Source organism: Monodelphis domestica, chromosome 6, assembly GCF_027887165.1.
Source record: "Monodelphis domestica isolate mMonDom1 chromosome 6, mMonDom1.pri, whole genome shotgun sequence".
In the NCBI taxonomy this organism is placed as follows: Eukaryota; Metazoa; Chordata; class Mammalia; order Didelphimorphia; family Didelphidae; genus Monodelphis; species Monodelphis domestica.
Genome location: NC_077232.1, coordinates 10527636 through 10552761, shown reverse-complemented (window position 1 = coordinate 10552761; position 25126 = coordinate 10527636). Strand labels below are relative to the sequence as shown.

Here is a 25126-nt window from a genome sequence, read left to right as displayed (position 1 = left end):
ATTTTATTCAATTTGTTTTATTTAATTCAATATTAATTTTTAATTATTAGTCATTGTTTTATTTAAATTTATTCAATTTGACTCAATTTGGTTTGATGTATTCAATTTCATATGATTTAGAAAAAAAACTTCCTTGTAAGAGTTCCATCCCTTCCACCCCTCCCAGGGGTAAAGCCAGTGGCCACATGTTTTCTAGGTTGGGGGGCCTTAGGGGTGCTTGGCAGTGGGTGCCTAACTGCCAGTGACTCTCCCACATTGGTAGGCAGTGTCTGAGGCCAGATTTTGAACCTAGGACCTCTTGTCTCTAGAGCTGGCTCTTCATCCAATGAACAATGTATGAAAATGACCAAATAAAATAATGTTTTAAAAACTAAAAAAAAAGTTGACCTATTTTTAAAAAATTGATTCAGACAGGGGAACCCGTTTACTAATTCTGTTTTTTCTCAGATTTATTATTATTTGAAGATCACTCCCCAGTTCCATGCACCCTATCACCCCAAGAGCTCAGGCCAAGTAGAAAGATCTCAATAATATGATTGGAAAATTGTGCACTGAGACTCCCTCAAAATGGCCTGAGTTTCTCCCCTTCGCCCAGGATGGGCTCCCTTTGAGTCTCCCTTTATACTAGAAGAGTGACCCAACCTCCTGAGTGTCTCCACAAAGTGGGCTCCACCCTTTCTGCTCAGGGAGGAAATAGCCCAAGTTAGTCACTTCCTCTCCTTGAGTTATGAATTCCTCAGCAACTGGGTATAAGGAAGGACCAGTGGGGGCATCTGAGGAGAAGAACCCCATCTCTACAGCCTGAGGAGCCTGGGGCAATCCAGGGGAGACCAAGACCCCTTCGGCCAGGCCCCAGTGTTAGCCTGGGCTGAGACAACTTCTTGAAGGACCAGAGCCAGGAAGAACTGTAAGTTTTGTTTCCTCGTTTTGATGTCTAAGGGGGAAGTGAAGTGTGAGAACTGGGAGGAGACTATGGTAGGAGGAAGAATAAGCAGGAATCATTACAGAAAGGCTCTTCCTTTTCCAAGAAAGAAAAAACTTTCTTAGAGGTGCCCCAGCAAGAAAAAGACTGAGCATTTCTCCTGCCCGTTTGTCCAACAGACGGACACAGAGGCAGCTGTTGGCACTGGGGATGGGGTTTGGCCAGAAGTGGGATGAGTGGGGAGAGGCTCTGCCTCAGGGCAAGTAGGGGTCTCAGACCAGGTACAGATGCCTCCTGGTAGCTAATTTGGAATCACAGATCCTGAGCAGACTGAGGATGGAGCCCGTGTCTTTTGGGATGATGATACAAGTGTCTCCTATGAACACTATCTTCATCAGGGGTCATAAAGGAAGGATAATTACTCACAAAGCCTGGCAGTGGTTTTAAAAGAGAGAGAGAGAGAATTATCTAGAGGAGGAGTAAGATAAAGTGCTAGACTTGGAGTCCAGAAGTCCTGAGTTCAAATGTGACCTTAACTTCCTAGCTGTGTGACCCTGGGCAAGTCACTTAATCCCCTTTGCCTAGCCCTGTAAACCTTAAAATTTCTTAAACTTATGAATGTTGGAAATTTCACCATTGGAATGTGAACCCCATTGGCAAGGGAGGTTCCTCCTCCTCCCTTCTTGAGATTACTTTAGGACAGAAACCTTTTGCTGAACAATGGAAAGGGCTTGGACCTATGCTTAAGCATAGAACAGGAAGTTCTTTGAGTCATGATTGATTTTAGAATTGATACAATAGAGATACTTGGAATGACAGAACCAGGTCTTGGAAATTACAATCTATACCCTACTCAGTCCTAACAGGATTTAGGAAGGGCTGCAGCATAGATCAAAATTTAATTATTCCAATCTCCACCCTACTCAGGGTAACAGGATTTAGGAAGGGCTGCAGCAAAGGATCAAGATTTAATTATTTGAGAATATGACCTTCAACAGACATGTGCAAAGCCATAGACCTCTGGGCGGTCCTGGGTTAAGATAGAGCCACCATTGGCACAGGGAAGGCATGGACAGTGATTGGTAGATATGAGAACTGAGGGGAGAGAACTTGGATGGTTTCCTTAAAGATAGTGGGGTCTGAGGACTAGGGGGGTTGGAGAGGTTTTGCTCTGAGAGGTTGTGCTCTGAGAAGCTTGCTCTGAAGGAAGCTGGAGGTGGGGGCCCCTGAGACTGTTTCTCCATCTTGGTCACGTGAGTGATAGGGACTGATCTCTTTTCTTTGCCTCAGCTATCTAAGGGCTTGGGCCTTTTGGCCCAGCCTAAACAGAGGGGGTATTTAAGCCCTATTCCCTTCTCTCCCCTTTCTCTCTCTCTCTCTCTCTTTCTCTCTCTCTCTCTCTCTCTCTCTCTCTCTCTCTCTCTCTCTCTCTCTCTCATACCTTTCTTCCTCCTGTTTGTAATTAAAAACTCCATAAAAGGTTGACTGCTGACTTGAGTTTTCATTTAGGAATTACATAGCTGAATTCCTTGGCGACCTTAAATTAATATATATCAGTCTTTTAAAGTGATTTCCTTGTCACAGCCCTTACCACTCTTCTGCCTTGGAACTGATATTTAGTATGGATTCTGTGGTGAAAATTTATCACACCAATACAGAACGCCAAGCTAAATAATAGGTTTATTGAGAGGAGGCCCACCTCGCAATAAAGCCGGATCCTGGTCCCATCAGAACCAGAGACCCTGAGCCTTAGAAGACGGCCTTTTTTATAGAGAGAAATCTTATGACATACAAAAAATAATATCATATGTTTCACATAGGTGGTTCTTAATTAGTGACCCAAGTGCTGATTTAAGCTAGTGAATACAACCTTTCAGAGGCCTTTGCACTCTTGTTGTCTTTTACTGACAATCTTAGGAGTCAGAAGTTTGTAAAAGCAAGAGGAGGGGACGCATCTGGTGACTCAGTTGGCTCAGTGGATTGATAACCAGGCCTAGAGATGGTAGGTCCTGGGTTCAAATCTGGCCTGACACTTACTAGCTGGGTGACCCTGGGCAAGTCATTTGAACCCCATTGCCTAGCCCTGACCATTCCTGCCCTGGAATCAATACTGATTCCAAGATGGAAGGTAAGGGTTAAAAAAAATACAAGAGGGGCCCTCCTCCTGGCTGACCATCTTGGGCTTCCTCCCAAAGCAGGCCTCCATATCTTTACCCAAGGCAGGGCTCCCCCTCCTTCCTGACTCTCGAGCTGTTACCCAACAGGGTGTGATGGGCTTGGCAGGAACTTATGGTTATAGCCTTAAGGTCAAAAGATGTAAACAAGATTGGCTACCACCCTAAACTGGACTTTCATAGCTAATCCCAATACTTTTGTAAAGCAAACTGTATCACTTTGACTATTCACTCAAAATAAATGATTATGTTATTAAAATAATCAAGAAGGTTAATAGTTTTATAATCATAAGGGGGGGGGTAGTTTCACACTCACAATTCTAAGACAGGAAGAGCTAAAAAAAATCTGACCTTAGACACTTTCCAACTATATGACCCCAGGCAAGTCACTTAGCCTGTGTCTGCCTCAGTTTCCCCAGTCTGTCAAATGAGGGCATCTGCCTCCCGGAGTTATTAGGATTTTCAAAAAGATGATGTCTATAAATTGCTTTTCAAACCTGGAAAGTGCTATCCAAATGATTCTAGTGCCCCCTTGATCTCCCTGATTATTTCTCTGTGATGCTCTTTAGAGTATGTGGATGGACCTTTATTCTGTCATCCAAACTTTCTTAAGTCTCTTGGACAAGAGGGACACAAGTTCTTTCTTCATCCATAAAGTCCTTTTTCCCCACCATTAAACTCTTACCTTCCATATTTGAATTAATAAGTAAGTATAGGTTCCAATGCAGAAGCCTAGGCAATGGGGGGTTAAGTGACTTGTCCAGGGTCACACAGCTAAGAAAAATCCAAAGTCAGACTTGAACCCAGGACCTCCTGTCTCCAGTCATGGTTTTCTATCCATTGAGCCACTCTGCATACAATCTTAATATAAATTAATATAACCAGTCTTAATACAATCTTAATATAACTTATGACCTTCCATTTTTTTCCTATTCCAAGTCTTCACCCATGCGTCTTCGCAGGCAGGAAGGATCAGGATCTGGAAAGAGGAAGCTACAGTCAACCTCTGGCCATGTTGCTCAGAAGGAGAGGGTAAGAAGCCCCCTGAAAAACGGGGGTGAAATCTACTCCCCTCCATCACTACCACCACCCCCATCATGGCTCTAGTAAAGTCTAGTAAAAGCTACAAGTTTGCAGGAAAGGAGTCTTGGCTTCCTGAAGCCCAAGTCTGACAGATCCACCACCCTCAGAAGGATAAACAGGAGCACTTCATCTGTAGGACAGCCTAACTAAGCATGGAAAGATGGATACCACAGGGCCTGGCCCTTGAGGTCTACCCACAGCAACGCTATCTCCTTAGGGATGGACAGATTGTGATTTGCCATGGGCAGAAGAGAGAGAGAGATGGGGACCCATGTTACGGAATCACCTGTGCTGGATTTAGAATCAAGACAACCTAAATCAGCTAGCCAGGTGACCTTGGGCAAGTCACTTAACTTCTATTTGGCCAAGTTTCCTTATCTATAAAATGAGGATAAAAATGATAAAAAAAAATAGCACCACCCTCCTGGGGTTGCTGTAAGGCTCAAACAAAATAATGTATATAAAAGACTTTGTAAACTTTAAAACACCATTTGATCATTTTATATTATAATTATTTTGTTAGGATGAAAAAAATCAATAAATCAATATTTATTAAGCACCTGCTATGCGCCAGGCACTCTGCTAAATGCTAGGGATACAGGAAAAGGCAAAAGACAATCCCTTCCCTTAAGGAGCTTACAACAACCTGAGAGAAGACAACATGCAAACAAATATATACCAAACAAGCTAGATACAGGATAATAGGAAATAATCAACAGAGGAAATGCACTAGAATTAAGACAGGTTGGGGAAGGCTTCCTGTAGGAGGTGGGATTTTAGATGAGACTTAATACAAACCAGAGAGTTCAATAGTTGGCAGAGGCCAGACAACCTTCCAGGCTTGGGGGGGGGGGGGGCAGCCAGATAGAACACCAGGAGCAGAGAGATAGAAGGTATCTTTGTTGAAAGAGTTAGGGGGCCAATGTTATCAAATGGAAGAGTAAGAATTGTAAGGAGACTGGAAGGGTTGAAGGGGGGTTAAGTGATATGGGACTTTGAATACCAGAAGGAACATTGGAGACAAAAGAGAACCATTGGGTTGGGGTGGGGGAGGAGGGAAGGAGAGGGGGAGAAAGGGGGAGACGGAAAGAGGGAGAAGGGAAGAGAGGGGGGAGAGAGGGAGAGGGAGAGAGAGAGACACGAGAGGGAGAGGGGGAGACACGAGAGGGAGAGGGGGAGACACGAGAGGGAGAGGGGGAGACACGAGAGGGAGAGAGGGAGACGCGAGAGGGGGAGAGGGAGACGCGAGACGGAGAGGGAGACACGAGAGGGAGAGGGGGAGACACGAGAGGGAGAGGGGGAGACACGAGAGGGAGAGGGGGAGACACGAGAGGGAGAGGGGGAGACACGAGAGGGAGAGGGGGAGACACGAGAGGGAGAGGGGGAGACACGAGAGGGAGAGGGGGAGACACGAGAGGGAGAGGGAGACACGAGAGGGAGAGGGGGAGACACGAGAGGGAGAGGGGGAGACACGAGAGGGAGAGAGGGAGACACGAGAGGGAGAGGGGGAGACACGAGAGGGAGAGGGGGAGACACGAGAGGGAGAGGGGGAGACACGAGAGGGAGAGGGGGAGACACGAGAGGGAGAGGGGGAGACACGAGAGGGAGAGGGGGAGACACGAGAGGGAGAGAGGGAGACGCGAGAGGGGGAGAGAGAGACGCGAGACGGAGGGGGAGAGACAAGAGACAGAGGGGGAGAGACAAGAGATGGAGGGGGAGAGACAAGAGACGGAGATGGAGAGACAAGAGACGGAGACGGGGGGGGGGGGGGGGGGGAGGGAGAGAGAGGGAGAGAGAGAGAGAGAGAGAGAGAGAGACGAGAGAGAGAGAGAGAGAGAGAGAGAGAGAGAGAGAGAGAGAGGGAGAGAGAGAGATGTGATCAAATTTGTACTTTAAGAATATAATTTTGAGTCTAGAGCAGGGGATGGATTAAAGTACAGAGAAAGACTGGAGATGGGCAACCCCCACCAACTGTTGTTATAGTAGTCCACTGTGAGATGATGGAACCTACACCAGAGTGAGAGCAGCGTCAAAGGAGCAGAATTGAGAGCTGCAATTAACAGGCTTGGGCACCATATTGGATATTGGGGGGGGGGGTGAGGTATCCAGGCTTCTGGGTTGGGAGCGTAAGGGACTGGGAAGATGATGTTGCCCTCTACTGTAATAGGGAAAGTAGTTGGGGGGGGGGGGGGGGGCCTAGAGAGGAAAGATAATGAATTCCATTTTGAACACATTGATTTTAAGATGTCTGTTGGATGTCCAGTTTGAGGTGCCTGAAAGGCAGTTGGAAAAGCAAGGATGGAGGGTAGCAGAGAGGTTAGAGCAGGAAAGGTAGACTGTGAATGTTCAGCACAGATGATAATTAAGAGAGCTGTTTCTGTGGGCCAAAGAGAGAAGGTGAAGACATCTGTTGTTGACAGCCTTTTTGAGGAGTTTAGTTACAGAGGGTAGAAGAGACTAGGAAGAGTTAACAAGGATGGAAGGATCCAGTGAGAGTTTTTTCCGGAAGAAACATGAGCATGTCTGTAGACAATAGGGAATGAGATGGAGATAGATTGGAAATTAGTGAAAGAGTGGGGATGGCAGAGGGAGAGAAATAGAAATGCAATAGGGCCACTTGAGCAAATAGAGGGGTTTTCCCTGGTCAACTACCAAATCATGTGACCAGGGAAGAACAAGGAGGAGTAGCAGAAGGTGCCTGAGTGATAGGAAATGAGGAAGGGGGGAGGAGAGTCCATAGTGAAGTGTCTCCATTTTTTCTATAAAATATTGGGCAAGACCTCAACTGAGAGTAGAGGGAAGTTAAGCCATGAGTGGTTTGAGGAAGGATGAGAAGGTCTAGAAGAGCCCCTGTGGAGCACAGAAGAGTGAGTTGATAAAGGAGGTTCTGTAGAGTAACCCACTAGCAGTGAGGTCCTGGTGCAGGCTGTGCAACATGAATCTATAGCATAAACCCAGTCAGAATGGTTGGCTGATTCTCGCCATCTTCATTTAACACTGTGCATATAAGAGCATGGGAATGATCCAAGGTGGAGCCTTGGGTGGGCAGAGTTGTCAATATGATAGAAGGAAGGATTGAAGGGAGGGGGATGCTGTAGAATTGAATTGGTTTACCAAAAAGTCAGGAAAAGAAGAGAAGAGGAGAGAATGGCGAGCTCAGGGGAGATGACCTGAGAGAGAATTGATGAGTCAATAGATTAGATCATAATGCAGAGTAGGGTTATGGCCGAGAAGGCAGAGAGAACATAAAAAACTAATAGATTCTGGACAAATAAGGAGATTTCAGAATTCTTTAATATAGATGTGGTTAATAATCAATTAGTAGTAGTAGTAGTAGTGGTAGTCTCTCGGTGACCAAGAATGACTATAGTAATCAATTATGATCTTAGTATAAAAATGACTTAGTTTACCTCACTGAAACTTAGACAGAGTTTTCTATAGGATAATAATTCAATATGTCAATGTGTAACCATCCAACCAAGTTTCTCAGGAAAATATTTGCTTCAGTGGGTAGAACAGGCCAAGAACAGCCAAGAACTTATCAGGTGCTTTGGGTGAGATCATACATGTCTGGCTCTAGCTAGCTGATAGTTCTGATTTTATTGGGGTCTACACTAACTACTGAGGGCAGCAAGAGATAGGAGGCCTGAAGCCAAAGACAGGGTCACTGTTCTTTTGCCCTGGGGGCTCTCCACATCCTAATAGGGAGACTGAGCCTGCAGCATTAGGTAGAAGATGCCTTGTACTAATGCAGATGGAAGTGATTGCTCTGGGGCAGATAGAAAACTCCTGGACTTCTCTACTAGCAGCAATGCAATGATCCAGGACCATTTGGAGAGACTTATGAGAAAGAACATTATCCACATCCAGAGAAAGAACCGAGGGAGCGGAAACACAGAAGAAAAACAACTGCTTGATCACATGGTTCAATGGGGACATGATTGGGGATGTAGACTCTAAGCGATCACCCTGGTGCAAATAATAATAATATGGAAATAAGTCTTGATCAATGACTCAGTGGAATTGTGTGCTGGCTATGGGAGGGGAGAGAAAGAACATGAATCTTGTTACCATGGAAAAAATATTCTAAATTAATTAATAAAATAAAATTTCCAAAAAAACCCAAAACTCCTAACCTGGCAACTTTTCCTCAGAGAACATGCTATACCCATGCAGGGGAGAAATGAAATTCATTTCAACAAAACATGCTCAGTGCAGCAGGTGTGATCTTTGAGAGTCAGGGTAGGACAATGGCTAAAGCGCTGCTCCCAGATGCCAGATTGTGGTCTCAGATCCTACCTCTGACACAGGCTGTGTCCAGGGGGGCCTCTCTGGGGCCCCAGGCCAGTCCTGAGCACTGTAATGGCAGAATGGCTGCTGACCTGCTCCTCGGAGGAAGTTTCTTTCAAACAGGCAGATTCTCCAGTTGGATGAAATCACAGATCCTGAACCTGCCCCCTCCCCAAATGTGCCAGGTGTGCCTTGTCAAATGAAACTCTTACAGAGCCTACACGTGTTTTTTAAAAATGTTTTTAATTCAGGCAGTCAAAGGGGTTTCTTTTGACAGTGGGTTGCTGTCTCATTTGCCCTTCTGGTTCTGCTCACTTCACTCTGCATCAGTTCCTACAAGTCTTCCTGGGTTTTCCTGAAACTCTCTCCATCATCATGCCTTATGAAGAAATAGTATTCCATGGCAATGCATTCATCTGCCATGCTCTGTTCATCTGTTTCCCAGCTGCTGGGCACGTGCCCCCCGCTTTAGTTCCCAGTTCTTTGCCACCACAAAATGAGCTGCCGAAACTGTTTTTATATCAAGGAGTTCTTTTCCTCTTTCTGTGATATCTTTAGAGCTTAGACCTGGTAGGGGCCCATCATGGAGCTTAAGGGCTGGCAGGAAGTGTTCTTTCTGCATCCCAGGGGGAGACTCTCACTTGGGCTGCTCCTCTGTGCCCCACAGTTGGTACATTATCCCCAGACCACCAGGCTGCTGCTTCCCAGCCTCATACTGCTGCTTCTGGGATCAGTCCTCTGGGGACTCTGGACATCAGAGTTGCTGTGGACACCTTGCGAGGACGAGGAAGAGCAGGAAGCCAAGGAGAGCAGTACCGCCTGCAGGTGAGGAGCTCCTTGTGGAGAGAGGCCCAAATTCAATTAAAAAACACACATGAAGTGCCCACCGAAGAAGCCAAATGACTGCCCTCTGGGATCTCCTGGCACACTGGGGGGTTGTGGGGAGTGACACAAGGACAGAGATTGAGAAAAGAACCTGATGGAGACAAGATGGTCTAGGGCAGTGCTGGCAACCCTTTTAGGGATCACCTGCCCAAACGGCACCCTCAAGCTGCCTGTGAGTCCCCCAAATTAGCCCAGTCAGGGGTAGAGGGAAGTGCTCACGCTGGGCTGCTGGGCAGAGGGGCAGGGCATGTGGAGAGGAGCAATGGAGCCGTCCCCTCTGGCTTGCAGGGGCACGCATGCCAACACGGATCTAGGGGAAGGAAGGGAGGGAGTAAGCATTTCTTTAGCACCTACAATGTGGCAGACATGCTAAGCACTTTACAAATGGGATCTCATTGATTCCTTACCACAACCGTAGCAGTGCTATTATTGCTCTCATTTTATATATAGGAAACTGAGGCAAACAAAGTGAAGTGACTTGCCCACAGACACCCGGCTAGGAGGTGTCAGGCTAAATTTGAACCCAGGCCTTCCTGACTCCAGGCCAGGCACTCTGGGCACTGTACCGTCTAGTTGGTAGACAGAGTTCAAATCATGAGTCTGACACATCCTTTTGCCTCCACGGGCCTCAGTTTCCCCACCCATAAAATGAAGGGGTTGGCCTTGAGGATCTCTGGCCCTTGCAGCTCTAGGTCTGTGATTTGGTGGCTGCATCCCAGTGTTGGGATCCCCTGGTATGAGTGCCGAGGACAGCAGAGGGCGAGAGTGGGGAGGTCTGGTCCTGGCTGCACTGGCTGGGAAGAAGGAAGCCTTGGCTTGGGCAAGGAGGGAAGGTGGGGAGGCCTCAGGGGGGAAGAAGAGAGAACTGGACAGGCTGATGAACGAGAGGAGAGGCTGCCTCCCCTCCTCCTCCTCCCCCTCCTCAACTCTGCTCCCTCCAGGCTGGTGCTGGCCGAGAGCATACCAGAGGGCATGAGCTTTGGGCCAGCTGGCCCCCGGCTCCTCTCCACCCATCGGGCCTGGCTCCATCTGATCCACAGAGCCCAGCGCCGGGTGGACATTGCAGCCTATAATGTCACTTTGAGATCCAGAGCCACCGGCAGGGAACATCCTTCAGGCTGGCAGGTGAGGAGGGCTCAGGCTTAATGAGTGAGGGAAAAGGCCGTGCTGGAGGGATGGGCTCCTGAGCATCCCTGGCCGGGGCAGGGTGCCATCATCCCTCCTCCCTCTCGGGCCATGGCTGTCCTGAGCATCCCTGGCCGGGGCAGGGTAGCATCATCCCTCCTCCCTCTCGGGCCATGGCTGTCCTGAGCATCCCTGGCCGGGGCAGGGTAGCATCATCCCTCCTCCCTCTCGGGCCATGGCTGTCCTGAGCATCCCTGGCCAGGGCAGGGTGCCATCATCCCTCCTCCCCCTCGGGCCATGGCTGTCCTGAGCATCCCTGGCCGGGGCAGGGTACCATCATCCCTCCTCCCCTCTCGGGCCATGGCTGTCCTGAGCATCCCTGGCCGGGGCAGGGTGCCATCATCCCTCCTCCCCCTCGGGCCATGGCTGTCCTGAGCATCCCTGGCCGAGGCAGGGTGCCATCATCCCTCCTCCCCCTCGGGCCATGGCTGTCCTGAGCATCCCTGGCCGGGGCAGGGTACCATCATCCCTCCTCCCCCTCGGGCCATGGCTGTCCTGAGCATCCCTGGCCGGGGCAGGGTACCATCATCCCTCCTCCCCTCTCGGGCCATGGCTGTCCTGAGCATCCCTGGCCGAGGCAGGGTGCCATCATCCCTCCTCCCCCTCGGGCCATGGCTGTCCTGAGCATCCCTGGCCAGGGCAGGGTGCCATCATCCCTCCTCCCCCTCGGGCCATGGCTCTCCTGAGTATCCCTGGCCGGGGCAGGGTACCATCATCCCTCCTCCCCTCTCGGGCCATGGCTGTCCTGAGCATCCCTGGCCGGGGCAGGGTACCATCATCCCTCCTCCCCTCTCGGGCCATGGCTGTCCTGAGCATCCCTGGCCGAGGCAGGGTGCCATCATCCCTCCTCCCCCTCGGGCCATGGCTGTCCTGAGCATCCCTGGCCGGGGCAGGGTGCCATCATCCCTCCTCCCCCTCGGGCCATGGCTCTCCTGAGTATCCCTGGCCGGGGCAGGGTGCCATCATCCCTCCTCCCCCTCGGGCCATGGCTGTCCTGAGCATCCCTGGCCGGGGCAGGGTACCATCATCCCTCCTCCCCTCTCGGGCCATGGCTGTCCTGAGTATCCCTGGCCGGGGCAGGGTACCATCATCCCTCCTCCCCTCTCGGGCCATGGCTGTCCTGAGCATCCCTGGCCGGGGCAGGGTACCATCATCCCTCCTCCCCTCTCGGGCCATGGCTGTCCTGAGCATCCCTGGCCGAGGCAGGGTGCCATCATCCCTCCTCCCCCTCGGGCCATGGCTCTCCTGAGCATCCCTGGCCGGGGCAGGGTACCATCATCCCTCCTCCCCTCTCGGGCCATGGCTGTCCTGAGCATCCCTGGCCGAGGCAGGGTGCCATCATCCCTCCTCCCCCTCGGGCCATGGCTGTCCTGAGCATCCCTGACCGGGGCAGGGTGCCATCATCCCTCCTCCCCCTCGGGCCATGGCTGTCCTGAGCATCCCTGACCGGGGCAGGGTGCCATCATCCCTCCTCCCCCTCGGGCCATGGCTGTCCTGAGCATCCCTGGCCGAGGCAGGGTGCCATCATCCCTCCTCCCTCTCGGGCCATGGCTGCCTCTCAGCTGCCTGGACAAGGCAAGTGCCTCTTCCTCAGAGTCCCCCTGCTAGCCTCTGCCATCAGGGAACGTGTGGCACTGCCTCCCTGGATGTTTGGGGGTGGGTGTCCTCCCCTCAGGGAGAAATCACTTTGAGGGGACCCCCGCAATGCTTGGGGTGCTGAAGCCACACTGTGTGAGAGGGCAGCCTGAGCAGGGCTGGGGTCAGGGAGGCCAGGAATCCCAGCCAGGAGGATGGGCCGCAGCCTGGGCCTCCCTCCCCTGCCCCGCTGGCACGCCCTCCTTATCCGCAGAGGCTCCCTCTGCCAAGCGGCCTGCCCACTCGGCTCCTCTGTCCCTCCTTGGCTCTCCCCCCCCCAGGGATCGCTCTGTGCCAGGGCATAGTCTGAGAGCCCCCCCGGGCCCACTCTCCTTGGTGCCCATGCCCATGGCGTCTGGGCCTCCCGCAGGGCTGAGTTCGGGCCTGGCCCTCGCACAGGGACTCCTAAGAAGGTGGACCTTGGAGAATTCTCTTGGCTCGCTCATTCTAGAGAGCCCCTGACTAAGATGGCAGAAGGCACTGGTGACCCTGGTGGAGGGAAGAGGGGGGTCCTCAGACTAGCCATTCCTTTTCCACAGCTTGGCCCAGAGGAGTGCAAAAAGAGGCCAAGGGAGGGGACAGCTGGTGGTTCAGCGCATTGAGAGAGGTCCTGGGTTCAAATCCAGCCTCGGACACGTCCTAGCTGGGGGACCTTGAGCAAGTCCCTTGACCCCCATAGCCCTTGTCACTCTTCTGCCTTGGAACTAATACAGAATATTGATTCTAAGCTGCAAGGCAAGGATGGAAAAAAGAGAGATGAGGCCAAGGGAGGGGCACGACTTCCCTGTGCCTGGGGAGAGGCCGGGCTCAGACGCTTTTTGTGCTGGGCCCCACAGGGGCAGGAGATCTTTGATCAGCTGCTGTCCCTACCCAGCCGAGGCGTGCGGCTCCGCCTCGCCATGAACAGCCCCCAGCCCTCCGAGATGGACACGGAGGAGCTGGGCCAGCACGGTAAGCCTTGGGGAGAAGCGGAGAGAATTGGGGAGACACTGTGGAGCCCCCAAAATGAAGTGGGAGTTCTGGGAGAACATCCGGTATTGGGCCACGCGTTGACGTGCGAGTTCCTTCCTGTAAATCATTGCCAATCGTTGCTCCCGCAAAAGGCTGACTGGATCCTTTAGCCTCCGTCATTTCCCCTAGAAACTGTGCACCCCAAATCGATGGACAAAGTCGCCCCCCAGTCCGTCGGCATTCTTAGCCCTCCGGACCCCCAACCAGGCGTCCCCAGGGAGCCTGACAACGCTGACCAGCCCCCACCTTCTCCCACTTTGGGCAGGAGTCCAGGTGACCCCGGTGGAATTGGAGCAGCTGACCGGTGGCATCGTCCACTCCAAATTCTGGGTGGTGGATGGCCGGGACCTCTACGTGGGCAGTGCTAATGTGGACTGGCGGGCTCTTACCCAGGTAGGAGGGGTTGGTCTGTAGGATGCCTGGCCGTATGTGAAGAGAGTGGGGCAGGATGGGAGCTTGGAGAGAGAGAGGCGGGGGAGGCCCCAGAAGCCTCAGTGCCCCTCGTCCCCCCTTCAGATCAAGGAGCTGGGGGCCATCCTGTACAACTGTAGCCCTGTGGCCCAAGATCTGCTCTCCATCTTCAACATGTACCAGGCCCTGGGGGGCCCCGGGGCTGTCCTGCCTTCCTCCTGGCCTCCCAAATTCTCTGCCCTCTCCAGCCTTCAACAGCCCATTCGCCTCCAACTTGATGGCCATTCTGCTGATGTGTTCCTCTCGGTGAGATGCCCTCCCTGCCTCCCTGGGAGCTTCCAGAGCCTCTTCTTTCACTTAACACCTTGAATGACCCTAAGAAAGTCACCAAACCTCCCTAGGACTCAGTTTTCTCATCTGTAAAATGAAAGGTCTGGACTCTAAGGCCTGAGGCCCCTTCATGCCCAAATCAAGACTTTGGGTTTGATCTGGGATTGTGGAAAGTCAGTCCAATTCAGGGCCACCCTGGGGTCACTTTGGGGCCTTTGGGCAGAGGGGACAAAACAGGCTCCTAGTACCTCAGTTTCCTCAATGTAAAATGGGGATAATAGTCATACTTGGCAGGGTTATTGTGAGGATCAAATGAGATATTTGTCAAGCATTTAGTCCACACTGGAGCTCTAACAATGCTTAATGCTTATTACTTTCCCCTTCCCTTCCCTGTCATGAAAAATATAGAGGACAGGGAGGATCCAAGAGGGGAGGGGGTGACAGAGACCAAAGTCAGGATCCAAGAGGGGAGGGGGTGACAGAGACCAAAGTCAGGATCCAAGAGGGAAGGGGGTGACAGAGACCAAAGTCAGGATCCAAGAGGGAAGGGGGTGACAGAGACCAAAGTCAGGATCCAAGAGGGGAGGGGGTGACAGAGACCAAAGTCAGGATCCAAGAGGGAAGGGGGTGACAGAGACCAAAGTCAGGATCCAAGAGGGAAGGGGGTGACAGAGACCAAAGTCAGGATCCAAGAGGGGAGGGGGTGACAGAGACCAAAGTCAGGATCCAAGAGGGAAGGGGGTGACAGAGACCAAAGTCAGGATCCAAGAGGGGAGGGGGTGACAGAGACCAAAGTCAGGATCCAAGAGGGAAGGGGGTGACAGAGACCAAAGTCAGGATCCAAGAGGGAAGGGGGTGACAGAGACCAAAGTCAGGATCCAAGAGGGGAGGGGGTGACAGAGACCAAAGTCAGGATCCAAGAGGGGAGGGGGTGACAGAGACCAAAGTCAGGATCCAAGAGGGGAGGGGGTGACAGAGACCAAAGTCAGGATCCAAGAGGGAAGGGGGTGACAGAGACCAAAGTCAGGATCCAAGAGGGGAGGGGGTGACAGAGACCAAAGTCAGGATCCAAGAGGGGAGGGGGTGACAGAGACCAAAGTCAGGATCCAAGAGGGAAGGGGGTGACAGAGACCAAAGTCAGGATCCAAGAGGGAAGGGGGTGACAGAGACCAAAGTCAGGATCCAAGAGGGAAGGGGGTGACAGAGACCAAAGTCAGGATCCAAGAGGGAAGGGGGTGACAGAGACCAAAGTCAGGATCCAAGAGGGGAGGGGGTGACAGAGACCAAAGTCAGGATCCAAGAGGGGAGGGGGTGACAGAGACCAAAGTCAGGATCCAAGAGGGGAGGGGGTGACAGAGACCAAAGTCAGGATCCAAGAGGGAAGGGGGTGACAGAGACCAAAGTCAGGATCCAAGAGGGGAGGGGGTGACAGAGACCAAAGTCAGGATCCAAGAGGGGAGGGGGTGACAGAGACCAAAGTCAGGATCCAAGAGGGGAGGGGGTGACAGAGACCAAAGTCAGGATCCAAGAGGGAAGGGGGTGACAGAGACCAAAGTCAGGATCCAAGAGGGAAGGGGGTGACAGAGACCAAAGTCAGGATCCAAGAGGGAAGGGGGTGACAGAGACCAAAGTCAGGATCCAAGAGGGAAGGGGGTGACAGAGACCAAAGTCAGGATCCAAGAGGGAAGGGGGTGACAGAGACCAAAGTCAGGATCCAAGAGGGAAGGGGGTGACAGAGACCAAAGCCAGGATCCAAGAGGGAAGGGGGTGACAGAGACCAAAGTCAGGATCCAAGAGGAAAGGGGGTGACAGAGACCAAAGTCAGGATCCAAGAGGGAAGGGGTGACAGAGACCAAAGTCAGTGAAGTCAAGAAGGGTGTTTCTATTGTTGAGCCCAGTGGACTTTCCTAAGGCCTCATCCTTGTGCGTTTGGCTCCTCTCATCACCCCTGTCCTCCTGATCACCCAGCAGACAGTGGCTTCTGTCAAGGGTCCTGTATGGGAGCCCCACTGAAAGGGGCTGAGAATCATCTGAGAGTTCAGAAGGTAGACGCGATGGCTGTATGGAGGTTCTTCTAGGAGTTTGGCTATGCAAAGAGTAGATACAGAGGATGGGAGATGGGGGGACTGTAGGCTCAGGAGGATTTCTTCTTTCCAGGATGGGGGGGATTTGGGAACGTTTATAGACAGTGATGGAGAGGAAGAAGATGCAAATTTGGGAGACAAAGAGGGCTAACAACAGATGGGTTGAGATCCATAAGAAGACATCCACAAGAATCCGTGAAATCCAGAAGGAGAATTCTTCTTCTGAACATATAGTAAAGGTGCCAAGTCTAAGAGAATGGGGGTGGCAGTGAGCTTCCTGAGGAGAGTCTCAATGTTTTCAGTGAAAAATGAAGGAAACTCAGCTTCAGAGAGGGAGAAGGCAGGCACAACATAGGAGGCTTAAACTGAGATGAAAAGGGGAAGCTTTGTCAAGACGGTGAAAGAACAGGAAGAAGTACACAGCTAGGTTCCTCCCTACAACTCCACAGAGATCTAAAAAATACAGAGGCTGAGTTCTTGAGCAAGAAATCTAAGGGGAAAAAATCTCAAGTCATTTTTTTCCATCCCAGGTCAGCATAGAGACATAGAGAGGCCTTTAGACACTGGGAATGAAGTCTAGCCAGGAACCATGGTGCAAAGACTCTCAGCCAGGGGACCAAACAAGTCTGCCTGTGGTTGTGCACCAGGGCAAGAAGAGATCACAGCAGAAGGCCTGACCTCATTGGGGACCAGGCATAGGAACTAGTTGGCCCAGAAACAAGACCCAGATCCAGCACAGACTGAGGAGGGGGCCCCTCTATGCCCAGGGCTGGCCAAAGGAAGAAAGGAAATTAGAGCTATATAAGAAAGAATTGGGGGGTGGGGTGCAGCTGAGTAGCTCAGTGGATTGAGAGCCAAGCCTAGAGATGGGAGGTCCTGGGTTCAAATGTGGCCTCAGACACTTCCCAGCTGGGTGACCCTGGGCAAGTCTCTTGACCTCCATGGCCTAGCTCTTACCACTCTTTTGCCTTGGAACCAATACACAGTATTGATTCCAAGATGGAAGGTAAGGGTTAAAAAAAAAAAATCATTGTAGAGGGCAGCTGGGTGGCCCAGTGGATTGGGAGCCAGGCCTGGAGATGGGAGGTCCTAGGTTCAAATCTGACCTCAGACACTTCCTAGCTGTGTGACCCTGAGCAAGTCACAGTATTGATTCTAAGACCGAAGGTAAGGTTTTTTTTAAATCATTGTAGTATTTAATGTCTACAATTAAAAAAAAAGTTCAGACTTCATATTTCAAGAAATCATTAAAAAAAAACAAAACTTCCCAGATCTTTTAGAACCAAGGGACAAAGTAAAATGTAAAAGAATCCACTAGTCATCTCCTGAAAGAAACTCCCAAATGAAAACTCCTGGGAATATTATAGCCAAAATCTAAAGCCTCGGGTCAAATACAGACATACCATAATCAAAATCACACAGGATGTAACATCCATTGTTATGAGGAAGCAGAAAAAAACTTGGAATATAATATTCTAAAAGGCAAAAGATTTTTTGACTTAAAACCAAGAATAATTTGCCTAGAAAAATTGTGTAAAACTCCACAGGGGAAAAATTAGACTGATGAAGAAAAGGCTAGAGCTATATAGAAACTTTGAAATACAAACATAGGAATCAAGAGGAAAACAAGAAGGTGAATATATGAGCAAATAAAGGGACTAAACCAGGATGAACTTTGAACATTCCAATATAGGGATGATATATGAATTCTGTCATCAGAGGTCATCAGGGAATCTAATAAGACAGGATTCTGCAGTCTTTTGGGGGGGGGGGCAGTTTCCAATGCTTTGATGATCTTTTGACTTTGATTTTCAAGTCAACAAGGAAAAGGAGAAGAGAAGAAATATATTGGGGATTGTAAAAATAATGTCAATGAATTGATTATGGATATAAACTGATTAGCTACTGTGCTTACAAAGTCTCTTCAGTTTATATAGTGAAGTGAAGCTCATAAATGAACTTCTCTTCAGGTCCAGGTGCAAGGACACTAAGGAGCTCTTGTTATACAAAAATAAACTATTCATTGAGAATATAAGGATATTAAAGGATTTCTAACTCTAAGGGATTCTAACTCCACCCAAATAAAACTGCCTGGTTCCAAAAGGAACTGCTTCTCCTGTTTCCACAGGCTATTCTGAGCCTTCTTGATCTAACTAACCCAAATTTTCCCTATTCTTCAATAAATAACACTATTATCCTTATACAAAGTATGTAATTCTTTACTTTGTCTCCAAGTTATAAAAATAACAAAGGCCAGCTGGCTGAGCCTCAGCAAGAACCAAGTTAAGACTCCGAGCCTTAGCAAACTTTTGGAGTCCAAACCAAAGACCAGGGCTTTCTTTGGTCTTCTCAGAGAAAACAATTTATGAAACAGCAATAGACAGTCTCTAGTGTTTCCCAAGTTGTAAAAGGAAATCACTTAGCTCCTTCAGGTTTTTCCTTCCTTTCCTTCTACCTCAGACAGGGGAGAGAGAGAGAGAGAGAAAATAGATATCAACTGCTCCCAGCATTGGAGAGAGTAACTGCCATAAAAAAACTGATACACTATCAACATTTGAAACTGACACTGTCTCAGACCTGTTTCAAACTCCAATTCTTTCTCAAGCCAGCTTCCTTACTTCTTTTCTCTAAACTAATGTAACAAGACTTAATTTCTAATATCATCCTTATAGGAGACAAGGGAGGAAAAGTATGGAGGAAGTCATCTCATATAATTGGGGCAAGCAAGTAGGTTATATCAATCTGAAGGAAGGAAGGAAAGTGAGTGACACTGAAACCTTACTCTATCTGAACTGATGGAAATACATATATATATATATATATTATATATATATGTATTTCCATATATAAATATATATATATATATATACACACAGTTGGGTGCAGAAAATGCATCATCAGGGAAACAGGAGAATGGGAAGGAGAATAAGAGAGGAGATAGGATAAGAGAGAACTTAATCTTAAACAGAATAAATACTAACCACAGAAGATGGACATTAAAAGAAAGGAGAGGAGAGGAGATACAGGGGAGTATAAAAAGATTATATCAAACCAAGTTCACTGGAGTTGTAGCCACTCCTCTCTTGCCATTTACTTTATATAGGGGCAGAAAACTCCAGTCAACAGAATAACCAACCATGATCCCTGAGGCCCAAGGAATTGAATGTGCTGAGCAAGGCATGTACTTTTCAGACCCTGTCTATGTGAAAAGTGGTTTTCTTGATTCTGATACTCACTTCCTGAAAGGAAATGGGCTCAAGATGCAGAATAGGACAGACATTTTCCCATGGCTCAGAACTGGTTTTGCTTGATTATACATATTCCTTACATTTATTTTGTTTTGTTTTTAAGTGGAAGGGAAGGCGAAGGGAGAGAATAAATGCTTGTTGATTGGGGGGAAATCTTTTTAAGGTATAGAAAACCTTTTTTTTTTAAGGTTTGGAGTAGCTACTATGGACTGTGCATTAACAAATCAATCGGGGTGAAAAAAAGGATTGGTGTGCATCACTGAGGTCCTAGAGAGATAACATCAAGTTGTAGTGAACCAGTACAGGTTGTGAAGACCCTTCTTCCCTTCAGTTCAACAACTTAAGAGTGAAAGTGAAAGTTGGGCTGGGGCCTTTGGTCCAGATGGGGTCTGGGGAGTGATCAGCAGGGAAAGGGTCACGTGGCAACAATGACTGGAGGGTTAAATAAAGGACTAAGTGGGAAAATGGAAAAGGAGGCCAGAGCAGATGGGCATGCCAGTGGCTGACTTGGGCTGGGGTAGTGAGAAGACAAAAGTCATGGGAGTTGAGATGGTTGATGAACTGAGGATCTGGGTTATCTGAGGTGATATCAATATGTTAGCTGAAGTCCTTTACTATAAGGGCAAGCATACAGGGGTGAGGAGAATGACCTGAGGGCAGGTCATGAATAAATAGCCTTTTCCTGAGTAAGGGCAGAACCTCCACAAGAGAGGTCCCCGAGTGAAGGTGTTTTAGCCAAGACCCAAGAGCAGTAATGAGGAGTGAGAGGCATGCTGGATCTAATGGTCACGTCCCTCCCCAGATCCCTGCCCCCCAGACCCTTCCCTACCTCAGATGTTCTCACATCTCATCCCCACATTTATGAACCTTTGGCTACAGAGCTCCCCACCAGCCCTCTGTGCCACTGGCCGGACATCAGACCTCCAAGCCATCCTCAGCACCATAAGCCAGGCCCAGGAGTTCATCATGGTCTCTGTAATGGATCTGATGCCCCAATGCATGTTTTGCCAGCCCAAAAGGTAAGGATGGAGGAGGTGAGGTGGAGATGACTTCACTTTCTTTTCATTAGCCTACCTAGCCTAGAGATCCTCCTATTCTCTACCTCCCTGGGGCCTTCTGACCTTCTGTTCCCCTTGTCTCCCTATACAACATAAGGCCCTTGAAGTCAACAACCTGAGGGTTGTGGGAACTCTTGGCCTTAAGTACTTTTCCTAAGAAACTCCAGTGACCTCTCCATGATCCCATCTCACTCAGGTTCTGGTCAGAGCTGGACTCTGCTCTTCGGACCGCAGCCTGTGACCGAAGACTTCTTATCCAATTACTCATCAGCTGCTGGCGCCACTCAGATCCAGACATGTTCATATTCCTGGAGTCCCTGAACATCCTATCCCAGCCACCTTTGTCATGCCCTCTACATGTGGTGAGATATATTGTAATCATGAAAATTTACCTTTAGAAAAGCACTTTACAGATCTCTCATATCTCTCCCCCAAACCCTATTAGGAGGGTATTATAGGTATTATCAGCCCCATTTTAAAGATTAGAAAACTGAGATTTGTATGATCACAAAGCTAGTAAATAAATTTCAATTCAATGAATAAGCATTTATTAGGAGCCTTCCATTTCCCAGATACTGTACTAAGTACTGGAGATACAAAAAGAGACAAAGGTCAAGTCCTGCTCTCAAGGAGCTTATAATCTAATTATTACTATTTTATTAATTTATTTATATATATAATTAATAATTATTACTAATTATTACTATAACTATTAAATGGAGGTTAGGTAGTTGGTGGCCCAGTGCATAGAGAGCCAGGCCTGGAGATAGTAGGTCTTGGGTTCAAATATGACCTCAGACACTTCTTAGCTATGTGGCTCTGTTCAGAGACTTGTTCAAGTTATTTAACCCCATTGCCTATCCCTTACTGCTCTTCTTCCTTGGAATGAATACTTCTTATGGATTCTAAGACAGAAGATAAGGTTGTGTTTTTTTAATCTAATTGGGGACACGACCCAGGAAAGGAGGCTGAATAGATGAAGAAGAGGAAGGGGCAGAACTCAGGTTTTCCTGTGTCCAAGCCCAGTACTCTCTCTACTGATCCATGTAGCTACCACATATATTGGTCAACCAATGAGCTCCTTTTGGCTGGATAGCCTTGGACTTGCCAAGACTATCCCTTTGCCCCTAATACAAGTCCTGTAGCAGGTTGCCTCCATTTCTTTGACTCCTTAGTGCAACATCACATAGGGATGTAGGTGGGAAGAGTAGAAATTTTAACTCAGTGTTCTTTCACTTTTATATTTTAAAAAATGCTTTATTTCTTATCTTTCTTTTCCACTGCTACCTCCAATTGAACAGTTTTTTTTTATCCTTGAAATGTAATTTAGTCAAATGAATTCCTATATTGGCCCTGTGTATATGGGTGTCATTATACATTTTCTTTTAATCAGATCCATTTTTACTTTAGCTTTGTCTGAAATCACGATTACTACTCCTACTTTTTTTACTTTGGATGCATAATAAATTCTGCTCTAGCCCTTTACCTTTACTCTGTGGGTGTCACCCTGCCTCAAATGTGTTTCTTGTAAATAACATATACTAGGATTCTGGTTTTTAATCCACTCTGTTATACACTTCCACTTTATGGCTAAGTTCATCACATTCACATTCACAGCTATGATTACCAACTGTGTATTTGCCACCATCTTATTTTCCTCTTTTGATCCTGCCCTGTTTCCTTTTACTCTGTTCCTCCTCACCAGTGTTTTGCTTTTCATCACTTCCCCTTCTCTCCTATTACCAACCCCTTCCCTTGTCTTATTCCTCTTCCACTTCTCTATAGGGTAAGATAGGATTCTATCCTCCCAGTGAGTATGGTTGTTATTCCCTCTTTGATCTGGTTACAGTGAGAGCAAAGTTTTAGCATTGCCCATCACTACCCTCATCCTTCTCTCCATTTTAATAGTTTTCCACACCTCTTTAGGTTAGATAATTTATCCTATTCCATCTCTCCCTTCCCTTTTTTCTCAGTGTAATTCTTTTTCACCCCTTGATTTTCTTTTTGCATATCATATCATTCTAATCAGCTTATTTCCCCACCCTCGAAAGTCTACTTCTCCTAACAGCTCTACTTCTATTAAGAATTTTTTAAGAATTACAATTAATAATTACAATTTCCATTTACAAATTATTCTTTCCATGTAGGGATACATACAGTTTGACCTTATTGATCCCCTTAAATTTTCTCTTATTTACCTTTTTTAGGCTTCTCTTGGCTTTTGTGTTTGAACTTCAAATTTTCTGTTTTGGTCTGGTCTTTTCCTTAGGAGTGCTTGGAAATCTATTTTATTGAATGACCATTGTTTCCCCTGAAAGAATATGCTCATTTTTGCTGCATAGGTAACTGGGTTGTAAACCTAGATTCATTTCCCTCTGGAAAATAATATTTCATGCCTTCTTATCCTTTAATGTAAAGGCTGCTAAGTCCCATGGGATCCTGGTTGTTGTTCCACGAGTTTTAAACTGTTGCTTTCTGGCTGCTTGCAGTATTTTCTCTGTGACTTGGAAGCTTTACATGTATATGCTTTACTTTTACTGTCCCCTTCTGTGTCTATGCCTTGCTTTTGTATCCATAAACATTTTCTATAGTTTGGTAGGGTTTTTTGATGTTTGCTCATTTTCCCAGCCTCTTTCCTGACTTTCACTTTTATTTTACAGGTAGGCTCTACTTTTAGGGAAGACAGGGCATTCTCTTAAACTTCAGGCCTTCCTTGATGCTACCCTTAGCCTTATTTCTGGGTTTCTGCAAGTTTCAGTTCTTCCAAGATGGTATGATGGCCTGTGGGCTGGGAGCACTGAGAGCCACCTCCCACTACTGATTCAATCAACCCCAAGACTGCTTATGGCTTGCAGAGTGCAGGGCACTGTGAGCTACCCTATGCCAGGGCTCAAAATTTAGTCTCAGGCTTGGGCATAGGCTTTAGGTGTCACTCAGAGCTTGATCAGGTCAGGCACACAACACAGCAGACTGTCCTGTCCTGGGGCTCCACCTTGATCTTTGGCAAGGGCCAACCAGGCTCCTGCACCCTGGGGGCTACCCCTGCCAAGGATTGGGGGGGGAGTCTACCGACTGCCCCAAACTGGGATCTATGTCTTCACCACAAGCCCAGGCTGGGCCTTCTGGCCTTACTCTGGGCCCATAACTTGTTAAGATGAGGATAATTCTATCTAGCCTCCAGACGCTGTTATAAGAAAAGTGCTTTGAAATCTGACATTGCTGGCTATGATAATAGTCCCCACTGATGATGGCTCTATCATGTGTAAGTGCTCTTCCCTTCCTCCCTTTTTTTCCTGTAGAAATTGTTTGTAGTGCCAGTAAGTGAAGATCAAAGGCACATCCCTTATGCTCGAATGAATCATAACAAGTTCATGGTCACTGACAAGGCTGCCTACATTGGTGAGTCCCCCAGGGTGGGAAGAGAAGACTGAACAAAAATGCCAGAAGTTGGGATCCCCCTGGGCAGGTGTGAGCCAACAGGGGAAGGGCTTTGGACATCCTGGAACCAGGAGCTCAGAGAAGACCTGAAATGGAAAGGAGCTGGCCACAGGGGGTGGGGGGCGGCAAGCTTGGGCACAGGAGGTTGAGGCCTAGCTCCAGCTGTGGGAGGCCTCCCTTATTATCCACAATTATTTACTGTGTGACCTGCCAGGATTGTACCAGGTAGGTTAGTCCTGCTCACTGGGATTCAGTTTTTTCTCAGAAACCCTCACTTTCTGTCTTAGGTTCAATCCTATATATTAGTACCAAAGCAGAAGCACAGTAAGGGCTAGGCAATGGGGGTTAAGGGACTTGCCCAGGGTCACCCAGCTAGGAAATGTTTGAGATCTGATTTGAACCCAGGACCTCCCTGTATTTAGAGCCACCCAGCTGCTCCCTCAGTTTTTTTTCATTAAATGACCTGCTGGGCTGGGCCACGGGGTCACCTGAGTCAGTAGCATCGCCAGGGAGAGCTTTAGCATCTGTCCCTTTCCCTTCTCCAGGCACTTCCAACTGGTCCCACGATTACTTCCTGCGCACCACGGGGGTGGGGCTGGTGATCCTCCGCCCGCAAGGAGCAGAGATGCTCCCAGTGCAGCAGGAGCTCCGGGCTATCTTTGAGCGAGACTGGAGCTCACTCTATGCCCAGCCCCTCAGCCCCCGCCCTCCCTGTGCTGCCCGGGGCCGAGAGGGGGCGTAGTTCTGGCTCTGGCCTCCAGGACCAACTGCCCTGCACGCGCTTACCTTCTAAACCGGGTAAACAATAATCAAGGGGAGCCCGATGTAATGGGAGCCCTCGCGGAGGGCTATGACTAGAGGCAGAGAAGGACGAGGGGCCCGGGGACTGGTCACAGTCCGAGCATGGTTGCTGTGGCCAGTGCCAGCCCTCAGGGAGGAGTTTCCAGGGGATACTGGGTTCCCTGCCCCCGGCGGTCAGCACATCCAGGAGCCGGGAAGAAGCCTGGACAAAGGGAATGGCCCAAGTGGTGGCGAGGGACAATTTTCTTAAGTGGCCACCCCAGGCCGTCGTTTTGCTTAGCGGAGCACGTTTGCAATAAAGGTCTTGTGTTCCTTTTCGTGGACCTGGGTGCGTGTGCGCGCGTGGATGTGGACGGGAGAAAATACTGGACTCGAAGCCCAGAAAAACTAGCCAGGAGCCTGGGGACATTCGGGCTATACTGAAACTCATAGATAGCTGGGAGTTAGAGCAGCAGAGGCTGGCGTGATTTGCGTCTCCCGAAGGCCTGGCTAGACTGCTGGGGCACTCTAGAGGGGGAGGTCACCGCCCCACTCTGGCCAGCGTCCTTTCCACTTTCATCTTTCACCTCCC

At 48.9% G+C, this 25126-nt stretch overlaps 1 protein-coding gene across 2 annotated transcripts; it reads left to right on the top strand.

Moving 5' to 3' along the window:
- Nucleotides 1-681: 681 nt before the first annotated feature.
- On the top strand, nt 682-24869 carry LOC130453590 (5'-3' exonuclease PLD3-like). Of its 2 annotated transcripts, XM_056801595.1 has the most exons (11): nt 682-907; nt 4036-4128; nt 9137-9294; nt 10296-10479; nt 13011-13125; nt 13451-13578; nt 13702-13902; nt 20138-20277; nt 20513-20678; nt 23616-23715; nt 24300-24869. In XM_056801595.1, the coding sequence occupies exons 2-11, from the start codon at nt 4045-4047 to the stop codon at nt 24494-24496; spliced, it is 1473 nt and encodes a 490-aa protein (XP_056657573.1). In that variant the 5' UTR covers nt 682-907; nt 4036-4044; the 3' UTR covers nt 24497-24869. The 2 variants fall into 2 exon arrangements, with proteins under 2 accessions (XP_056657573.1, XP_056657572.1); XM_056801594.1 differs by lacking the exons at nt 682-907; nt 4036-4128; nt 9137-9294 and having other exon boundaries at nt 9316-10479.
- Nucleotides 24870-25126: the final 257 nt, after the last annotated feature.

Bases quoted from the DNA above. Each gene is read 5' to 3' on its own strand.
- LOC130453590 (XM_056801594.1), top strand. From the start codon at position 9,949: ATGAGTCTGACACATCCTTTTGCCTCCACGGGCCTCAGTTTCCCCACC. The intron at 10,480-13,010 runs GTGAGGAGGGCT...TGGGCCCCACAG, and splicing joins AACATCCTTCAGGCTGGCAG to GGGCAGGAGATCTTTGATCA. The intron at 13,126-13,450 runs GTAAGCCTTGGG...CACTTTGGGCAG, and splicing joins GGAGGAGCTGGGCCAGCACG to GAGTCCAGGTGACCCCGGTG.